At 48.2% G+C, this 22,200-nt stretch overlaps 1 protein-coding gene across 7 annotated transcripts in view; it reads right to left on the reverse strand.

Moving 5' to 3' along the window:
* Nucleotides 1-15,644: 15,644 nt before the first annotated feature.
* The window catches only part of NMNAT1 (nicotinamide nucleotide adenylyltransferase 1), a 44,912-nt gene continuing 38,356 nt past the window's right edge, over nt 15,645-22,200 (reverse strand). For all 7 annotated transcript variants that reach the window (XM_074020932.1, XM_005544841.5, XM_015442841.4 and 4 more), the window contains 2 exons: nt 17,420-17,559; nt 15,645-16,302 (listed from right to left, as the gene is read on the reverse strand). In XM_074020932.1, the coding sequence (XP_073877033.1) occupies nt 15,902-16,302; nt 17,420-17,559 (541 nt within the window). In that variant the 3' untranslated portion in view covers nt 15,645-15,901. The remainder of the gene's footprint in view (nt 16,303-17,419; nt 17,560-22,200) is intronic.

The raw sequence follows: 22,200 nt of genomic DNA on the forward strand, positions 1-22,200 counted from the left end.
AGCCGCGCGCGCGCGGCGCAGGTGGGGCCGAGTGGGTCCCTCTCGCCGCTAGAAGCCGCTGCGCTCCCGGCCGCCTCCGCCCGCTGCTCCTGGCTCTACCCGCCGCGCGGCAGCTCCCCCCTTTTCTTGGGGCTTCCTCTCCTACTGCTTTCTCATGCCCCAGACTGTTTCGGGCCACACTTTCTTCCCTGCTTATATGTTAATGACCCAGGGATGACCTTCAATCTCATAGCATTGAATATTGTCAGCTTCAAATAACAATATACCCCTCAGCGTAACTCTCATGGTCTCAATAAGGAGGAGTTTATTTTTTTTAACAAACAGTCCTGAGAGAAGTGATTGCTGGTGATGATTCGCACCTCGGAATCACACGCAGTGATTCGCACCTCGGTAGCACCGCACCTGCGTGGTGGCCTTTCATTCCTGCTTGTTACCTCCTGGTCATGAGCTGGCAACTGGGTTCCCAGCCAGGACATCCACATTCAAGGTGGAGAAAAGGGAAAAAACCACGGGTCAGTATCCCTGCAGCACAAACCTCCCCATCTCCTTGAAGTCTGGATAGTTGGAAAAAAATAAAAAATTACCCAGCAGGTTTCTGTATACATTTCTTTAGCCAAAACTGTATCAATGCCACTTCTAACTGCAAGGGGGCCTGGGGAATATAGTCTCCAGCATTTAGCCTCAGAGCAGAGAAAAGCAAAGGAGAAGGGGTGGGAATATGGGCGAACCTACAACATTAGCCACAAACACCGCCTAGAAATGCTGGCTCCAAGATTGACTGATTTTATTTTATTTTATTTTATTTTGCGGAGTATCACTCTGTCTCCCAGGCTAGAGTACAGTGGTTCAATCTCGTCCCACTGCAACCTCCGCCTCCTGGGTTCAAGCGATTCTCCTGCCTTAGCCTCCTGAGTAGCTGGGATCACAGATGCCTGCCATCATGCCCAACTAATTTTTTGTATTTTTAGTAGAGATGGGGGTTTCACCATGTTGGCCAGGCTGGTCTCGAGCTCCTGACCTCATGATTCACCCGCCTCGGCCTCCCAAAGTGCTGGGATTACAGCTGTGAGCCACTGCACTCGCCCTATTTATTTTTCTTTTTATTTTATTTTTTGAGACAGAGTCTTACTCTGTCGCCCAGGCTGGAGTACAATGTTGTGATCTTGGCTCACTGCAACCTCTGCCTCTTGGGTTCAAGCAACTCTCCTGCCTCAGCCTCCTGAGTAGCTGGGATTACAGATACCTGCCACCATGCCTGGCTAATTTTCATATTTTTAGTAGAGGCGGAGTTTCACCATGTTGGCCAGGCTGGTCTCGAACTCCCAACCTTAAAAGATCCACCCACCTAAGCTTCCCAAAGTGCTGGAATTACAGGCATGAGCCACCACGATCAGCCTGATTACTTTTTGAGACAGAGTCTTGCTCTGTTGCCCAGGCAGGAGTGCAGTGGTGTGATCATGGTTCACTGTAGCCTCAACCTCCTGAGCTCAGGTGATCTTCCTGCCTCAGCCTTCCGAGTAGCTACAACTACAGGTATAGGTGACCATGCCTCGCTAATTTTTTAAATTTTTTGTAGAGATGGAATATCCCTGTGTTGCCCGGGGTTGGTCTCAAACTCCTAGGCTCAAGCTATCCTCCAACCTTGGCCTCCCAAAGTACTGGGATTACAGGTGTAAGCTACTGTGTCCAGCTCAAGATTTATACATCAATTTCTGACCTCTTCTATGAGTTCCAGACTCAAATATAAAAGCTAACCGGCTGGGCACAGTGGCTCACACCTATAATCCCAGCACTTTGGGAGGCCGAGGTGGGTGGATCACCTGAGGTCAAGAGTTTGAGACCAGCGTGGTCAACATAGTGAAACCCCATCTCTACTAAAAATACAAAAAATTAGCTAGGCATGATGGTGGGCACCTGTAATCCCAGCTACTTGGGAGGCTGAGGCAGGAGAATCGCTTGAACCCAGGGGGTGGAGGTTGTGATGAGCCGATATTGCACCATTGCACTCCAGTCTGGGCAACAAGAGCGAAACTCCGCCTCAAAAAAACATAAAAATAAAAATAAATAAATAAAAGCTAACATTTAGCTGGGCACAGTGGCTCACGCCTGTAATCTCAGCACTTTGGGAGGCTGAGGGAGGTGGATCGCCTGAGGTCAGGAATTTGAGACAAGCCTGGCTAACATGGTGAAACCCCATCTCTACTAAAAAAAATACAAAAATTAGTCAGGTATGGTGGCACATGTCTGTAGTCTCAGCTCCTGGAGAGGCTGAGGCAGGAGAATCGCTTGAACCCGGGAGGCAGAGATTGCAGTGAGCAGAGATTGTGCCATTGCACTCCAGCCTGGGGGACAGAGTGACTCTGTCTCAAAAAAAAAAAAAAAAGGCTAACGTTTGTTGAGTGCTATGTATATTATTATTTGTTGCAAAATCCTACTTCTCCAATAGTTATTTTATTATCTCCCTTTGACAGAGCTAAAAGCTGAGGCATAGAGAGGTTAACTTGCCCAAGGTCATATAGTTGGCAGAGTCTGGATTCAAACCCAGGTAACCTGCCTGCACGTTCAGTGCCACCTCTCACCTCCTACTTGACATCTCCACTTGGCTATCTTAAAGGCATCTGAAACTTAAGGCATCTGAAACTTGACACATCTAAGCTAGAAAGTGTAAGAACAAAATCTTTTCCAGTTGTCCTTATCTCCATATATTCCACCATTAGGCCGCTGGTTGCTCAAGCTAAGAATCCAGTAGATGTGTGAATTTCCATCTTCTCTGCTGGCCAAAATCCAGTCCCTCAGCAAGTCCTCTTGGTTCTACCATCTTAACCCAAGTCCCCATCATCTCTTGCCAGGACCACTTATAAAAGTCTTTCATCTGGACCTGCTGCTTCCCCTCTGAGCCCCTCAAAACAATTCTCCATACACGGCCATGGCAAGATTTTAAGGAATATAATTCAGATCTTCTCACTCCTTGCTTACAGCCCTTTAGTATTGTCCCATTATACTTTTTTCTTTTTTTTTTTCTTTCTTTCTTTTATTTATTTATTTTTTTTGAGATGGGGTGTCGTTCTGTTGCCCAGGCTGGAGTGCAGTGGCACAGTCTCGGCTCACTGCAACCTCCACCTCCTGAGTTCAGGCAATTCTGTCTCAGCCTCCTGAGTAGCTGGGACTACAGGCGCATGCCACTATGCCCGGCCAATTTTTGTATTTTTAGTAGATGCGGGGTTTCACGATATCGGTCAGGCTGGTTTTGAACTCCTGACCTCAGGTGATCCACCCCCCTCGGCCTCCTAAAGTGCTGGGATTACAGGTTACAGGTGTGAGCCACTGCTCCTGGCCTGTCCTATTTTTCTTTGTTTTTTTTTTGGAGACAGTCTCACTCTGTCGCCCAGACTGGAGTGCAGTGGCGCGATCTCGGCTCACTGCAAGCTCCGCCTCCCAGGTTTACGCGCTTCTCCTGCCTCAGCCTCCCGAGTAGCTGGGACTACAGGCGCCCGCCACCTCGCCCGGCTAGTTTTTTGTTTTTTTTTTTTTTTTTTTTTTAGTAGAGACGGGGTTTCACCGTGTTAGCCAGGATGGTCTCGATCTCCTGACCTCGTGATCCGCCCGTCTCGGCCTCCCAAAGTGCTGGGATTACAGGCTTGAGCCACCGCGCCCGGCCCCTATTTTTCTTAAAAGGAAATTTGGCCGGGCGCGGTGGCTCAAGCCTGTAATCCCAGCACTTTGGGAGGCCGAGGCGGGTGGATCACGAGGTCAGGAGATCGAGACCATCCTGGCTAACATGGTGAAACCCCGTCTCTACTAAAAATACAAAAAACTAGCCGGGCGTGGTGGCGGGCGCCTGTAGTCCCAGCTACTCGGAGGCTGAGGCAGGAGAATGGCGTGAACCCGGGAGGCGGAGCTTGCAGTGAGCCGAGATCAAGCCACTGCACTCCAGCCTGGGTGACACAGCGTGAGACTCCATCTCAAAGAAAAAAAAAAAAGGAAATTTGCACTCTCTCTCATGGTTAGGTTCACAAAGTCCTTCCTGGTTTGGCTCCTGGCTACTCCTCCACCAGCGGTACATCCTGTCTCCCCCAACTCAGTTCCTCTAATCATATCACGCCCTTTCCTTCAGAGTCTTGGTATTTGCTGTTCCCTTTCTGGGATGTTTTTTCTCCTGGTTTTTGCCTGGTTAGTTCCTTTGGCTTCCAGCTCAGAAGTCACTACTGGGGTACAGCCTTGTCTTTTCTTTCTCTTCTCTTCTCTTCTTTTCTTTTTTTGAGACTGAGTCTGGCTTTGTTGCCCAGGCTGGAGTGCAGTGGCGTCATCTCAACTCCCTGCAAGCTCTGCCTCCCGGGTTCACGCCATTCTCCTGCCTCAGTCTCCCAAGTAGCTGGACTACAGGCGCCCGCCACCACGCCTGGCTAATTTTTTGTATTTTTTAGTAGAGACAAAGTTTCACCATGTTAGCCAGGATGGTCTCGATCTCCTGAGCTGGTGATCCACCTGTCTCGGCCTCTCAAAGTGCTGGGATTACAGGGGTGAGGCACTGTGCCTGGCCATAGGGCTACAGTCTTTTCTAGACATGGTCTCCATGGAGAGGAATTTTCCCTAAACACCCCTGGCCTTTGCTCATCCTCTTAGGATTGGAACAACTAGGATTGAAGGAGTGCCTGCGACATGGAACTCTCACTGCTAAAACTGGAAAAGTCCCTGGTAAACTGGAATGAAAGCTTGCTCTCAGGGCAACAGGCACTGAACCATTTTTGTCAACTAAGTAATCTATACAAAATTATAATCCTAGGCTGGGCGCGGTGGCACATGCCTGTAATCCCAGCATTTTGGGAGGCCGAGGCAGGAGGATCATTTGACCCCAGGATTTTGAGATCAGTCTGGGTGAGATGGCAACGTCCCATCTCTACAAAAAATAAAAAACTAGCTGGGTGTGGTGGTATGCACCTGTAGTCTCAGCTACTCAGTAGACAGAGGTGGGACGATTGCTTGAACCTGGAAGGTTGAGGCCGCAGTGAGTCATGATGGAACCATTCATTGCATTCCAGCCTGAATGAAAAGTGAGACCCTGTCTCGAAAAAAAAAAAAAAAAAAACAAAACAAAACTAAACCTAAAGTATTTATTTATTTATTTATTTATTTAGAGACAGAGTCTCCCTTTGTCACCCAGTCTGGAGTGCCATGGCTCAACCTCTGCCTCCCAGGTTCAAGAAATTCTCCTGCCTCAGCCTCTAGAGTAGCTGGGATTACAGGCGTGAGGCACTGTGCTCAACCCTTTTGTTGCTTTTTTTTTGTTTTTGTTTTTGTTTTGTATTATTTTTCAGTTGGTTTAGAATTTGGACAGAAGAGTACTTGGATATCTTCAAGAACCTGAGAGTCACCTTCTCAGAACAGCCTTCCTATATGCTCCTAATACACACTTACTCCACATCACACCTCTGCCTACATCCTTTATCATTATTATAACCCACAATTATGTATTTCTCTTTTTTATTTTTTTTTCATTTCATTTTATTTATTTTTTTTGAGACGGAGTCTCGCTCTGTCGCCCAGGCTGGAGTGCAGTAGCGGGATCTCAGCTCACTGCAAGCTCCACCTCCCGGGTTCACGCCATTCTCCTGCCTCAGCCTCCCGAGTAGCTGGGACTACAGGCGCCCGCCACCTCGCCCGGCTAGTTTTTTTGTATTTTTTTAGTAGAGACGGGGTTTCACCGTGTTAGCCAGGATGGTCTCGATCTCCTGACCTCGTGATCCGCCCGTCTCGGCCTCCCAAAGTGCTGGGATTACAGGCTTGAGCCACCGCGCCCGGCCTTTTTCTTTTTTATTGACTGCCTTTTCCATGAAACTTTCCAGGGCAGAGCCCATGTTCATTTCATTCACCACTCCAGTATCTCCAGGGTCTAGTACAGTGCCTGGCAAGTACTCAATAAATGTTTGTTGTCTGACTGACTGACTGGCTATGACCTTTTCCAAAGGAGAAATGCCATTTTCATTGAGAAGCCAGAGTGACATCACCCTGCCCATAACAAGCTAGCTGTTGATTCTTGTAACAATAAGGCATTGATTCCAGGCTTGGTGTGGTGGCTCATGCCTGTAATCCCAGCACTTTGGGAGGCTGAAGGTCACTTGAGGTCAAGAGTTCGAGATCAGTCTGGTCAACAGGGTGAAATCCCGTCTCTACTAAAACCACAAAAATTAGCCAGGGGTGTAATCCCACCTACTGGGGAGGCTGAGGCAGAAGAATTGCTTAAACCCGGGAGGCAGAAGTTGCAGTGAGGCGAGATCACACCATTGCACTCCAGCCTGGATAAAGAAGCAAGACTCCATCTTAAAAAAAAAAAAAAAAAAATTCCAGATGACTAAGAGAACAGGATATACAGAAATCTTACTTCCTATTCTTAAAATCTTATTGTTCTAAAACTTGGCCTGAAAATGAAAATCACGGAAAAACTAATAATAAGTTTTAACCTCCGTGCTGGTTGTTGTGGCTTCTGGCCAGCTTGAGCAAGGGTCATCTATTATGGACAGAATTGAATTTCAGTTGAAGCAGACATAGACTCCACTTGCCATAGGATAAGGACTAATTTTTATCCTTTACAATTCTAATCTCTTTCCAGACAGGACTCAAGGTTACCTCTGGAAGGAGAGGAAGAATTTACTTGGCCAAATTTGAGCCCTCTCTTTCCTTCTGTTTGGTGCTGGCAAAGTAAACCAGAAGATTACAGCCAAGACTGAGGTCCTGAACCCGTGTACAAGCACTGTTCCTCCTAGACAGCAATGGATGGGGATTGCTGAGGGGCCCTTTATCCTGGAACCTCTCTTCTGTTGCTTGATGGAGTCTGATGCTGGTTCAGCAAAGACTGGCATGGACCTTACGGTGGACTCCACACCATCCATACCTCCCCTCCCTACCACAAGAAAGCAGTGCCATTAGGGAGTCTGGTCCAGCTCCTGAAGGTAGACCTGGATTAGTATCAGGCTAAACCAATCCCGGAAACCCTATTAGCTTTGCCAGTGATTGGCTTTAGGGAGAATCAGGTTTAAATGACTGAATCAGCCAGTGAGATGCGATGAGGAGTTTGGAAGGGAACAGAGCCATGGGGAGCCATGGGGAGCCACTCCTAACATGAACAAGGAAGCCTGGCTACTGGTGACTCTCCTATAATTCAAGCGCACTAGATTTAAGACACTGTGACTAGAAGAGTAGAGGGATGGAAAGAACCCGGGTCCCCGAGGACAGTGTTGATTTACTGCATCTACAAACCTTCAATTCTGCCCTATGTCTGTACTTCTGAGTATGTCTGTGTTTAAACCACTTTGAGTTGAGCTTCCTGCTACTTGCAATGAAAAAAATTCTGATACATTTTGAAGCAGGATAGGTCCCTGACCCCTTCATTGGCAGGAACTGGAAGGCAGGGGCGCTGGAACCAACCAGCCGCTTTGGTGCTGGCAGGGGCCATTCCACTCACTTGGACCTGCTGTGCTCCACTTCTTTTTTTGTTTGTTTGTTTGTTTGTTTGTTTTTTGAGGCGGAGTCTCGCTCTGTAGCCCGGGCTGGAGTGCAGTGGCCGGATCTCAGCTCACTGCAAGCTCCGCCTCCCGGGTTCACGCCATTCTCCTGCCTCAGCCTCCCGAGTAGCTGGGACTACAGGCGCCCGCCACCTCGCCCGGCTAGTTTTTTGTATTTTTTTTTTTTTTTTTTTTTTGAGACGGAGTCTCGCTCTGTCGCCCAGGCTGGAGTGCAGTGGCCGGATCTCAGCTCACTGCAAGCTCCGCCTCCCGGGTTCACGCCATTCTCCGGCCTCAGCCTCCCGAGTAGCTGGGACTACAGGCGCCCGCCACCTCGCCCGGCTAGTTTTTTTTGTATTTCTTAATAGAGACGGGGTTTCACCGTGTTAGCCAGGATGGTTTCGATCTCCTGACCTCGTGATCCGCCCGTCTCGGCCTCCCAAAGTGCTGGGATTACAGGCTTGAGCCACCGCGCCCGGCCTGTATTTTTTTTTAGTAGAGACGGGGTTTCACCGTGTTCGCCAGGATGGTCTCGATCTCCTGACCTCGTGATCCGCCTGTCTCGGCCTCCCAAAGTGCTGGGATTACAGGCTTGAGCCACCACGCCCGGCTGTGCTCCACTTCTTATGGGAGGGGGAGCACACAGGTCAGCAGGTGCAGGAGCCGGGGCGAGTGCTTTTGGGCACCTGCAGGAGCAAAACTGTGTGTGGGCCCCGCAGCAGCATCTGGTGAGGGTGCCTGCAACCCCCGAAGCCCCAGAAGGGGTGTTACAATGCCCTTTTAGCTTTGCTGTCCACAGACAGCTTAAGTATTAACAGCTCAGTGGAGGGTCAGTGTGACAGCCTTGTGCACCCGCACTTGTGGTACCCGAGTTCTTGTCCAGCATCCAGGAGGAATGAGGTAGCACGAATGAATTGAAGATGGTAAATGCATGGAAATGTATTGCCAATGAAAGTGGCTCTCAGTGGGAAGAGGAGCTGAAAAGAGGATGGAGCAAGGTAATATTCCCCTGAAGTCCAGCCATCCCTGGCTGGACTCCTCTTCAAAGCTACACCATGAAGCTGTCCTTCTGAAGTCAAGGCACTTCTTTCTGCCCTCCAACCATAGTCTCCAACATCCAGCTGCTTCTCCTCTCTCTGCTGACTGAGCTCGGGTTTGTTTTGTTTTGTTTTTGTTTTTTTTGAGACTGAGTCTTGCTCTATCACCTAGGCTGGAGTGCAGTCGCGTGATCTCGGCTCAGTGCAACCTCTGCCTCCTGGGTTCAAGTGATTCTCGTGCCTCAGCCTCCTGAGTAGCTGGGATTACAGGCACCCGCCACCATGTCCAGCTAATTTTTGTATTTTTAGTATAGGTGAGGTTTCGTCATGTTGGCCAGGCTGGTCTTGAACTCCTGACCTCAAGTGATCTGCCGCCTTGGCCTCCAAAAGTGCTAGGGTTACAGGCTACTGCGCCCAGCTGAGCCTGGGGTTTTCTTTCTTTTTTTTTTTTGAGACGGAATCTCGCTCTGTCACCCAGGCTGGAGTGCAGTGGCTGGATCTCGGCTCACTGCAAGCTCCGCCTCCCGGGTTCACGCCATTCTCCTGCCTCAGCCTCCCGAGTAGCTGGGACTACAGGCGCCCGCCACCTCGCCCGGCTAGTTTTTTTTTTTTTTTGTATTTTTTAGTATAGACAGGGTTTCACCGTGTTAGCCAGGATGGTCTCGATCTCCTGACCTCGTGATCTGCCCGTCTTGGCCTCCCAAAGTGCTGGGATTACAGGCTTGAGCCACCGCGCACGGCCGGAAAAGGCAACTTTCAAGAGGGTAAACAGGGATGTAAATGCTCACTTTGGGCCATAGTATCAGGCTTTTCGGCTCCAGGTGGTGACCCACTGGGGACCCAGCCTCTTCTGCTCAGAATTTCTCTGCCTCCTTTCCCTATCAATATAATAAATAAAATCAAGGTACTTTTGGCTGGGCACAGTGGCTCATGCCTGTAATACCAGCACTTTGAGGGGCAGAGATGGGGGGATCACTTGAGGCCAGGAGTTTGAGACCAGCATGACCAACATGACAAAACCCCATCTCTACTAAAAATACAAAAATTAGCTGGGTATGGTGGTGCATGCCTGTGATCCCAGCTACTCAGGAGGCTGAGGCACGAGATCACTTGAACCCGAGACTGTCTCAAAAAAAAAAAAAAAAAAAAAAAACAAGGTACTTTTTTTTTTTTTTTTTGAGATGGAGTCTCGCTCTGTCACCCAGGCTGGAGTGCAGTGGCACGATCTTGGCTCACTGTAACCTCTGCCTCCCCAGGTTCAAGCAATTCTCCTGCCTCAGATTCCTGAGTAGCTAGGACCACAAGCGCCTGCCACCACACCTGGCTAATTTTTTTGTACTTTTATTAGAGACAGGGTTTCACCATGTTGTCCAGGCTGGTGTTGAACTCCTGACCTTAGGTGATCCACATGCCTTGGCCTCCCAAAGTGCTGGGATTACAGGCATGAGCCACCACACCCGGCCAAGGTACCCTTTCTTCTTAAGCAACTTTCTTATGATTACTTATCTATTTGAGAGCAAAATTATGGTTCAGTTTTGAACATGCTTAAGTTGCTGAAGATACAAATGTTAAATAAAATACTACTTTGGTTGGGTGTAATAGCTCATGCCTGTAATCCCTGCACTGTGGGAGGCCAAGGCAGGTGGATCATTTGAGGTCAGGAGTTTGAGATCAGCCGGGCCAACATGGAGAAACCCTGTCTCTACTAAAAATACGAAAGTTAGCCGGGCAAGGTGGCGTGCGCCTGTAATCCCAGCTACTCGGGAAGCTCAGGCAGGAGAATTTCTTGAACCCGAGAGGCGGAGGTTGCAGTGAGCTGAGATTGCGCCACTGCACTCCAGCCTGGGTGACACAGCGAGACTCTGTCTCAAAAAAAACCAAAACACAAAAAACCAAAAACCCATAATTCATGCTAGACCAGCTTATGCAGTGGGAAATAAGTAAATAAAAATTTTGAAAATCACTTTATGAATACTATTGTCTCAACAAAAGTGTGGCTGGAGACTGGAGACTTGGGCCTTCTGCTTTGGTGACATTGATACTTTTAGCTGTACTATTTCATTTTTTTGAAACAGGGTCTCAGTTGCACAGGCTGGAGTGCAGTGGGGCAATCACAGCTCACTACAGCCTCTATATCCCAGGCTCAAGCAAAATCTTCTCCCCTCCACCTCCCAAGCAGCTGGGACTACATGCACAAGCTACCATGCCTGGCCTTTTTATTTACTTTACTTTACTGTACTTTACTTTACTTTATTTTTTGAGATGGAGTCTTGCTCTGTCGCCCAGGCTGGCTGGAGTGCAGTGGCACAATCTCGGCTCACTGCAAGCTCCACCTTCTGGGTTCATGTCATTCTCCTGCCTCAACTTCCCAAGTAGCTGGGACTACAGGCGCCCACCACCATGCCCAGCTAATTTTTGGATTTTTAGTAGAGACCGGGTTTCACCATGTTAGGCAGGATGGTCTCGATCTCCTGACCTCGTGATCCACTCGCCTCGGCCTCCCAAAGTGCTAGGATTACAGGCATGAGCCACCGCACCAGACATAGTACACTTGTTTTGTTTTTGTTTGTTTGTTGAGAGGGAGTTTTTGCTCTTGTTGCCCAGGCTGAATGCAGTGTCATGATTGTGGCTCACTGCAACCTCTGCCTCCTGGGTTCAAGCAATTCTCCTGCCTTAGACTCCCAAGTAGCTGGAATTACTGGTGTCTGCCACCATGCCTGTATAATTTTTTGTATTTTTGGTAGAGACGGGGTTTCACCATGTTGGCCAGGCTGGTCTTGAACTCCTGACCTCAGGTGATCGACCCACCTCGGCCTCCCAAAGTGCTAGTATTACAGGTGTGAGCCACCACGCCCAGCCTGAGCCACCATGCCCAGCCTTGTTTTGTTTTTTGAGACAGGGTCTGGCTCTGTCACCCAGGCTGGAGTGCAACAGTGCAATCTCAGCTCACTGTAACCTCTGCCTCCTGTGCTCAAACCATCCTCTCACCTCAGCCTCCTAAGTAGCTGGGACTATAGGCACATACTACCACACCCAGCTAATTTTTGTATTTTTGGTAGAGACAGGGTTTTGCCATGTTGCCCAGGCTAGTCTCGAATTCCTGGGCTCAAACAATCTGCTGCCTCTGATTCCCAAATTTCTGAGATTACAGGCGTGAGCCACTGTGCCCAGTCAGTACGTTGTTGTTGTTGTTGTTTTTTCTCTAAAGATAGGGTCTTGCTATGTTACCCAGGCTGTTCTTGAACTCCTGGGCTCAAGCAATCCTTCCACCTTGGCCTTCCAAAGTGCTGGGACTACAGATGTGAGCCACCAAGCCTGGCTAAGTCACCACGCCCAGCGCTAGCCAATATACTTGTTTTAATGTACAAATTGGACTTTAGCATTCCTCACACTGAAGTATTTATGGGTAAAATTACACATCTGGGATTTGCTTTAAAAGACTCCAGCAAAACAGAACAAGTGTAGATGGATTGGCAAAATGGTATGCTTGAAGTTCATGACAGGTACGTAGGGGCTCATTATACTATTATCACTAATTTCATGTGTTTGCTATTTTCCCTAATGTTTTACAATGTAATTGTCAGGTTATCCATTGTTTTGGAAAAATGTATTGGGCAGCTTCACTTTATTTGGGAAACACTGCCCACGGCAAGTCATTTAGACTTGGTAACACACGTGAGGGAGAAACGGATCTGAATTCCAGTTCTGAAACTGAGGTGACAGTTTCATTAAAGGACAGCAAGGGGACAGCGATCATCCCTGCAGAGTCAAAACAGATAATAATGGGACCAGGCACCACTATGACAGGTCAAAAACCCCATCTGGGCAGAGCGTGGTGGTTCACACCTGTAACTCCAGCACTTTGGGAGGCCGAGGTGGGTGGATCATTTGAGGCCAGGAGTTTGAGACCAGCTTGGCCATCACGGTGAAACCCTGTCTCTACCAAAAATACAAAGATTAGCCAGGCGTGGTGACACATGCCTGTAATCCCAGCTCCTTGGGAGGCTGAGGCAGGAGAATTGCTTGAACCCAGGAGGCAGAGGTTGTAGTGAGCCAAGATCACGCCACTGCATTCCAGCCTGGGTGAAACAGCAAAACTGTCTCAGAGGCGCGCACACACACAGACGTTAATTATGGCCCATATCACCTTCTCCCTCGGATTCCACTCTTCTAGTTCCAAGGAATTGCTAACACTGGGCAAGTTCAGCCTAGTCCTTCTGTGAGGACGAAAGATGTCGGACTCATCTCCATGAGACTACCACAAACTGTTGTTGAAAGCTTTATTTGTCCTCACTTAGGGTAAATGAAAAATTTCAAGATTTGGCTACAACTTCATTATTCGAAAAGTAGTATTTTACAGAAAGAGAGATTGGGGTACTGGTTCTGAAGACAAAGCTTAGATTCAAGCCCAGCTTCACTATTTATACCAGTCCCCTGATTTTGCTGTTTCCTTACGATATAAGGCACTCAGGAGCACAAGCCAAGCACACAGAAGGTGTTCAGTAAGTGCTGGCGTGATGAAGTTCAAACAGCACCACTGGTAAACTAAGTTTGGATTTCAGAGGTGGAGACTGTGTATGCAGCCTCACAGCTGAGTGGATGCCGTGGTGAAATGTTTAGATCACAGGCCTTTGAGAAGAATTATGAGGATATTAGAGGAACGGGCCTCCTGCGGCACCCAGACATAAACGTTATAGGAGGCTATTTTATCATATAACAACTTCCGGACCTCTAGAAAAGTGAAAAGAAAGGTTTGGGTAAGGAAGATGAAAGCCTTCCCACCACCCTGCATGCTGACTTAGGGCATCCTTCCTTCTACTCTGTTGTTAGATCCTCACGATGGCCAAAAAAAAAAAAGCATTCTTTAAACTAAACCATCCCCATGGCTCAATCTCTACCCCTTCATCACCAAGGAAAAGCCACTTCTCTTACTTGAAAGATCTGCTGTTCACATAGGCAAACACTACCACAAAGGCTCTCCATCATCCGAATGAAGACACCAATCAAGGACTTTTACCGCAGCTTTGTTTGCCGCATTCAAATTACACAATGTAAGGGGTAAAGGGTACAATACATAAAACCCCCAGCATCAAACAAGCCAAACAAAACACCAGCATCACACATTTCCTCTAAATTCACAGTATAAAAGCAAATTATGGAAATGATGCAGGAGGGAATAAACAATGGCATATTTTCTTCACATCAGTCATTAATATTTATTCCCCTGTGAAATTCATTGTTCTAACTTCCATTATTCAACGTGGAAGTTCTGTCCTTGAGGACACCTAAAATTATGCTATTACATGGCAGCATCAATGGTATCCTTGGCGTTGGGAGAAAAAGCCAAGCTTGCTCTCTATACAAAGCTTGTTCTTTGTACAAAGTTGTTGCTCCATAAATAGTGCAACAATAGGATCAGGCTGGGTGCGGTGGCTCACGGCTGTAATCCCAGCACTTTGGGAGGCCGAGGTGGGCAGATCACCTGAGGTCAGGAGTTCAAGATTAGCCTGTCTAACACGGCAAAGCCCCATCTCTACTAAAAATACAAAATTAGCCGGACATGGTAGTGGGCGCCTGTAATCCCGGCTACTCGGGAGGCTGAGGCAGGAGAATTGCTTGAACCCGGGAGGCGGAGGTTGCAGTGAGCCAAGCTGGTGCCACTGCACTCCAGCCTCACAGAGTGAGATTCCATCTCAGAAACAAAAAACAATAGGATCATTGCACCCTTACCAGGGCTCCTGCAAGGGTCCCCACAAGCCTTGTCCAGTGAGGTCCTGAGGTCAGTACAGTCACAGCTGAGCAGGGCACAGGCACTTCTAAGTAGGAAGGCACGACAGTACGAGAGAAGTTTCCAGCATTGGAACCTTTCTGCAGTTTACATGACACTTCAGATGAACGAGGTATAGTTTCCCAGAGGAAGTCCAAATTCAGTTCTGATAGCTTCATCTTGCTCTGTCATGACTTTTCAGGGCTCCTTCAACTCTTAAACTCCAAGAAGCTAAGGAGAAAATGACCCTCATCTGCAGGATTTGAGGCTCCAGCCTTTCACTGACTTGGCAGATGGATCCTGAAACCTGCTCGCTGTCAGGCTTTTTTTTTTTTTTTTTTTTTGAGATGGAGTCTTGCTCTGTCACCCAGGCTGGAATGCAATGGCACGATCTTCGCTCACTGCAACATTCTGCCTCCCAGGTTCAAGCAATTCTCCTGCCTCAGCCTCCCAAGTAGCTGGGATTACAGGGGTCCACCACGATGCTCAGCTAATTTTTTGTATTCTAAGTAGAGATGCGGTTTCACCATATTGGCCAGGCTGATCTTGAACTCTTGACCTCACATGATCCACCTGCTTGGGCCTCCCCAAGTGCTGGGATTACAGGTGTGAGCCACCATACTCGGCCTTTTTTTTTTTTTTTTGAGATGGAGTTTTGCTCTTTTGCCCAGGCTGAAGTGCAGTGGCATGACCTTGGCTCACTGGAACCTTTGCCTCCCGGGTTCAAGTGATTCTCCTGCCTCAGCCTCCCAAGTAGCTGGGATTACAGTCATGCGGCACCATGCCCAGCTAATTTTTTGTATTTTTAGTAGAGACTCCATCTCAAAAACAAACAAAAACATATTTTAACTTACCATTGATTTTTACTACTTTTTTTTTTTTTTTTTTTTTTGAGACGGAGTCTGGCGCTGTGGCCCAGGCTGGAGCGCAGTGGCCGGATCTCAGCTCACTGCAAGCTCTACCTCCCGGGTTTGCGCCATTCTCCTGCCTCAGCCTGCCGAGTAGCTGAGACTACAGGCGCCCGCCACCTCGCCTGGCTATTTTTTTGTATTTTTTAGTAGAGACGGGGTTTCACTGTGTTAGCCAGGATAGTCTTGATCTCCTGACCTCGTGATCCACCCGTCTCGGCCTCCCAAAGTGCTGGGATTACAGGCTTGAGCCACCGCGCCCGGCCTACTTTTTTTTTTTTTTTTGAGACGGAGTCTTGCTCTGTCACCAGGCTGGAGTGCAGTGGTGCGATCTCAGCTCACTGCAAACTCCACTAACTGGGGTCAAGCGATTCTCCTGCCTCAGCCTCCCAAGTAGCTGGGACTACAGGCACATGCCACCACACACAGCTAATTTTTGTATTTTTAGTAGTGATGGGGTTTCACCATATTGTGGCCAGGATGGTCTCGATCTCTTGACCCTGTGATCCACCCGCCTCGGCCTCCCAAACTGCTGGGATTACAGGCGTGAGCCACTGAGCCCAGATGATTTTTACTAAACTTTTAAGCTTTAGTTTAGGCAACAGATCACAACTTCTTTCCCCAGTTAGTAACACCCAGATCGTTTCAGATCCCCAAATGGGAAGTACAAAATATCATGCTGTAGAATTCCTATGTCTTAGCTTCTGCAGTGTTTCTCTGCAAAGGGGCCAGGATGACCCCAGCATTCCTGTCTTCACTCTCAGAGCTGTACAAATTATGCTTTTCAATGTATTCTTGGACAAGATCTGGTACTAAGTAGCGAATGCTCTGGCCCCTTCTGAGGGCTCTCCGGATTTTTGTGGATGAGATGTCATTAGTGATCCATTCATTCACCACGTGAATGTTGCTCCGGTGTTTCCACAGCACATCCGATTCATAGATAAATTTCTGAGCATCATTTCCAGCCCGAGTAACACATATGAGCCCATAGTTGGCCACGATTTGGGTGATGTCTTCACTTTTCCACAAATTGGGAACAGCAAAGGACTCCAATAAATCTGCCCCACACAGCAGCTTGACCTTTGGCACCGCTGGGAAGAATAAAACAGAGCTTTGGGGTATGATTTTTCTTCCCCTCTACCTCCTCCAAGTGGAAAGGGGTTTACTTTTCTAATAACCCACTGTATCAAAATGAAGGTATGTACGTGCTTTTCAAGAATGAGGGTTCAGGCCGAGTGTGGTGGCTCACGCCTGTAATCCCAGCACTCTGGGAGGCCGAGGCGGGTGGATCACTTGAGGTCAGGAGTTTGAGACCAGCCTGACCAACATGGTGAAATACCGTCTCTACTAAAAATACAAAATTAGCCAGGGGTGGTGGCGCATGCTGGTAACCCCAGATACTCGGGAGGCTGAGGCAGGAGAATCGCTTGAACTTGGGAGGCAGAGGTTGCAGTGAGCCAAGAGCATGCCATCGCACTCCAGCCTGGGCAACAAGAGCAAAACTCCGTCTCAAAAAAAAAAAAGAATGACAGTTTACAGTTTTTATGAGAATCAGATTCCCAAAAGAGACCTAGGACACCTCAAAGATTGGAGACCACTGCAGGAGAAATAAGCTCCCAGTGCCTTTTACTCTCCTTCGCTTCATGAAACTAATAAGGGGCATTTTCCAGACACCCACAAGTGTGCGATATAAAATGAAAATAAAGGCCAGGCATAGTGGCTGACACCTGTAATCCTAGCACTTTGAGAGGCCAAGGCAGGAGGACTGCTTGGGGCCAGGAGTTCAAGACCAACCTGGCCAACATAGCGAGACTCCATTTCTAAAAAACAAAAAAATAAGGCCCAGGCGCCATGGCTCACCCCTGTAATCCCAGCACTTTGGGAGGCCGAGGCGGGCAGATCACAAGGTCAGGAGATCGAGACCATCCTGGCTAACACAGTGAAACCCCATCTCTACTAAAAATACAAAAAAAATTAGATGGGCGTGGTGGCGGGCACCTGTAGTCCCAGCTGCTTGCGAAGCTGAGGCAGGAGAATGGTGTGAACCTGGGAGGCGGAGCTTGCAATGAGCCGAGATCGCGCCACTGTACTCTAGCCTGGGCGACAGAGCAAGATTGCCTCAAAAAAAAAAAAAAAAATACACAGGGGTTTGCTCAGCTATAGAATCTTATCAACTCTAGTCCGTGGGTCCTGCTAAAACATACAAACCTTTTGTTTTTGGCTCTAAGGATTTCTTTTGACTAGAATCTTGTTTTTCAGTCCACTTCCTCTTCCTTCCAAGCCTTTCTAGCGTAGGTGAGTTCTGCGGGTGATCACAGTTACTAGCCTCCAATTTCTCTTGATGGTGTCTATAAAACAACAAAACAATAGAATATTTCTCCTTCTCACATGCTCCATTAGAATATAACACGAACACTATTTATAGCGGGCGTGGCGGCTCACGCCTGTAATCCCAGAACTTTGGGAGGCTGAGGCGGGTGGATCACGAGGTCAGGAGATCAAGATCATCCTGGCTAACACGGTGAAACCCCGTCTCTACTAAACATACAAAAAATTAGCTGGGCGCGGTGGCGGGCGCCTGTAATCCCAGCTACTCGGGAGGCTGAGGCAGGAGAATCCCTTGAACCTGGGAGGCAGAGGTTGCAGTGAGCCAAGATTGCACCATTGCACTCCAGCCTGGGCGACAGAGTGAGACTCCATCTCAAAAAAAGAAAAAAATATATATATATCATTAACATTACTTATTTATTTATTATTTTGAGATGGTGCCTTGCTCTGTTGCCCAGGCTGGAGTGCAGTGTACAATCTTGGCTCACTGTAACCTCTGGCTCCTGGGTTCAAACAATTCTCTTGCCTCAGCCTCTTGAGCAGCTGGGATTACAGGTGCACACCACCACACGCGGCTAATTTTTTTGTTATTTTTAGTAGCGATGGGGTTTCACCATGCTGGCCAGGCTGGTCTTGAACTTCTGACCTCAAGCGACCTGCCCACCTCAGCCTCCCAAAGTGCTGGGATTACAGGCCCCTGGCCGACAATATTTATTATATGCCACACATTGCACTGAATCCTTTACATGGATTATCTGATTAAGTCTTCTCAACATAAGATGACTGTTGTGGAAGACTAAAAAAATTAAAAATCTTCTCTGCTGGGCGTGGTGGCTCACGCCTGTAATCCCAGCACTTTGGGAGGCCAAAGCGGGTGGATCACCTGAGGTCAGGAGTTTGAGACACAGCCTGACCAACATGGAGGAACCCGGTCTCTGCTAAAAATACAAAATTAGCTGGGTGTCGTGGTGCACGCCTGTAATCCCAGCTACTCGGGAGGCTGAGGCAGGAGAATCGCTTGAACCCAGGAGGTGGAGGTTGCAGTGAGCCATGATCGCGCCATTGCACTCCAGCCTGGGCAGAAGAGCAAAATTCCATCTCAAAAGAAAAAAAAAAATCTTCTCAACATCCTGTGTCATAAATATTATTATCTCCATAAGGGAGGGGAAAAAGGAGGCTTACAGTTGCAACTCCAGCTCCTAGCACAGTCTATGAAACACAGGAGGCATTCAATAACAATTTGATTGAGTGAATGTTTTGGGGTTTTTTTGGTTTGTTTTTTAGAGACACAGGCTCACTCTATTGACCAGGATGGAGCGCAGTGGCACAATCGTAGCTCGCCGCAACCAAGAACTCCTGGGCTCAAGTGATCCTACTGCCTCAAACTCCCAAATAGCTGGGACTACAGGCACGTGCCACCATGTTCAGCTATGTTTTGTTTTTTTGAGAGATGAGGCCTCACTATGTTGCCCACACTGGTCTTGAACTCCTGGCCTCAAGCAATCCTCCTGCCTCAGACTCCCAAAGTGCTGGGATTACAGATGTGAGCCACCATGACCAGCCTGAACGTTTTGGTTATTACAAAGCGACTATATTATTGCCACCTTGCAGCTAGTTTCACTGAAAATACTTCTGATTTTAATATGCTGCTCATCTCTTGTATCAGAATTGTTTATTACCCCATTGAGAGAGGACACTGACTAATTTGCCTAAGGTCATTTAACTTACAAGTATTAACAGCAGAGCTAGGACTTGAACCCCAGCAGTCTGGTCCAGAGCCCACACTCTTGATCACTGAAGAGTGTGGCTTAATCTTGTAACAAAGAACCAGAACACCAAGGAGAAGGTCCTAGAGCGGCAAGGGCCTGAGGCCTTAAAGGAAGGGGCCCTAAGCAGGATTTGTGTATAGCTCTATTCTGGGCTGGCAGCAGGGTGCCCACTGTTTCCGAACTGTGCAATGTTACCCAAATAACATCAACTACACTTGTGGGATCCAACTGTGGGCCTTTATTCCCCTACATCCCAACCCTGATGACTATTTAATGGGCGATAAGGTTACTATAAAGCCAGAGGGTTGGGTAGGGCTGTGGCCCAGGAACTTGGTCCCTCATGGGATAAATTTTTGCCATCAAGCAGTGGAGACTCTTCTCTCTGCCAAGTCTGAAAAGGAAGTCCTCTTGAGAGATCACTGTGTGAGATATCTCCTACTGGCTCAGTGCCCAATCCTGCCCAACACACTTCCCAGAGGTCCTTGCAGCAGGTTCTGGACTTGACTGCGATTCTGTTAATGAGGTTCTCTCCTGAGAGATTTGGAAGGCAGAAGGAGGACAGAGGCCATTGTCCTGGGACTGTGGAGCTTGATAAGTAATCCCTTTTTTTTTTGAGACTGAGTCTCGCTCTGTTGCCCAGGCTGGAGTGCAGTGGCGCAATCTCAGCTCACTGCAACCTCCACCTCCTGGGTTCAAGCGATTCTCCTGCCTCAGCCTCCCAAGTAGCTTGGACTACAGGCATGTGCCACCACGCCCAGCCAATTTTTGTATTTTTAGTAGAGACAAGGTTTTGCCATGTTGGCCAAGGTGGTCTCGAACTCCTGACCTCAGGTGATCCCCCCACCTTGGCCTCCCAAAGAGCTCGGATTACAGGCGTGAGCTATGATGCCCAGCCTGATCCTTTTGTTGCGCTATTTATAGCCAGTAATCCTTTCTAGTATGGGTGTGGTGGCTAGACGCTGGAGTCCACTGTCCTGTTACCAACTTCAGGAGACTGAGACGGTTCAATAGCAGCAGAAGCAGAATTGGTTTGTTGAACTCTGATGGCAACATCAGAGGAGTGACCTTGACTTACACTTCTCCATCTCTTTTACTTTTTTCTTTTGAGACAGTCTCACTCTGTTGCCCAGGTTGGAGTGCAGTGGCACAATTTCAGTTCACTGCAACCTCCGCCTCCCAGGTTCAGACAATTCTCCTGCCTCAGCCAACCTAGTAGCTGGGATTACAGGCATGGGCCCAGCTAATTTTGTATTTTTAGTAGAGACAGGATTTCACCATGTTGGCCAGGCTGGTCTTGAACTCCTGGACTCAGGTGATCTGCCTCAGCCTCCCAAGGTGCTGGGATTATAGTCATGAGCTACCACGCCCGGCCTCAGCTCTTTTAAGCACTTTTTGCCCAAGTACTTAAATCTTTTTCCACTTAAAATACCCAGAGTGGTTTCTATTTCCTAGTCTGAACCCTAAATGATATGGTTAGTAACTGGAAGGTTCAGAACTCTAAGAACAGATACTAAACAGAAAGTCTTTTCAGAAAGCCCTTTCATTTTAAACTCAAGATAACAATAGGCCAGGCATGGTAGCTCACATTTGTAATTCCAGCACTTTGGGAGGCCTCGGTGGGAGGATTGCTTGAGGCCAGGAGTTTGAGATCAGCCTAGGCAACATAGCGAGGCCCCATCTCCAGCAAAAGAAAGAAAAGAAAGTTTAAAAAAATCAAAATAACATTAAGAAATAACTAGGTGTCAGCCAGGCACGGTGGCTCGCCTCTGTAATCCCCGCGCTTTGGGAGGCTGAGATGGGCAGATCACCTAAGGTCAGGAGTTCAAGGCCAGTCTGGTCAACAGGGTGAAACCCCAGTTCTACTAAAAATACCAAAATAGGCTGGGCGTGGTGGCAGGTGCCTGTAATCCCAGCTACTTGGGAGGCTGAGGCAGGGGAATGGCTTGAACCCGGGGGGCGGAGCTTGCAGTGAGCCGAGATCATGCTGTTGCACTCCAGCTTGGGCAACAAGAGTAAAACTCTACCTCAAAAAAAAAAAAAAAAAAGAAAGAAAAAGAAATAATTAGGTGTTGGGAGGCTGAGGCAGGTAGATCACCTGAGGTCAGGAGTTCAAGACCAGCCTGGCCAACAAGGTAGAACCCCATTTCATTTTTTTTTTTTTTTTTTTGAGATGGAGTCTCGCTCTGTCACCCAGGCTGGAGTACAGTGGCCGAATATCAGCTCACTGCAAGCTCCACCTCCCGGGTTTATGCCATTCTCCTGCCTCAGCCTCCCGAGTAGCTGGGACTACAGGTGCCTGCCACCTCGCCCGGCTATTTTTTTGTATTTTTTAGTAGAGACGGGGTTTCATCGTGTTAGCCAGGATGGTCTCGATCTCCTGACCTCGTGATCCGCCCGTCTCGGCCTCCCAAAGTGCTGGGATTACAGGCTTGAGCCACTGCGCCCGGCCCCCATTTCTACTAAAAATACAAAAATTAGCCGGGTGTGGTGGCGGGCACCTGTAGTCCCAGCTACTCAGGAGGCTGAGGCAGGAGAATTGCTTGAACCTGGGAGGCAGAGGTTGCAGTGAGCCGAGAATGCGTCACTACACTCCAGCCTGGGTGACAGAGCAAGACTCCGTCTCAAAAAAAAAAAAAAGAAATAATTAGATGTCACTTACTCTGGTTTTTGAACCCTTAACTAGAATCGCTTCAAAGGTATGGGCACAGAGATCTATGACTCCCTCCAGATGCTGTCATGGAAGCAGCACACAAATCAGGCCTGTCCATGATCATGCAGCACTTGATGCTTCTCTTCCTTAAATTATCTGCCTGTCTTTTTTTTTTTTTTTTTTTTTTTTTTTGAGACGGAGTCTCGCTCTGTCACCCAGGCTGGAGTGCAGTGGCGTGATCT

This window comes from Macaca fascicularis, chromosome 1, assembly GCF_037993035.2.
Source record: "Macaca fascicularis isolate 582-1 chromosome 1, T2T-MFA8v1.1".
NCBI classification, from domain to species: Eukaryota; Metazoa; Chordata; class Mammalia; order Primates; family Cercopithecidae; genus Macaca; species Macaca fascicularis.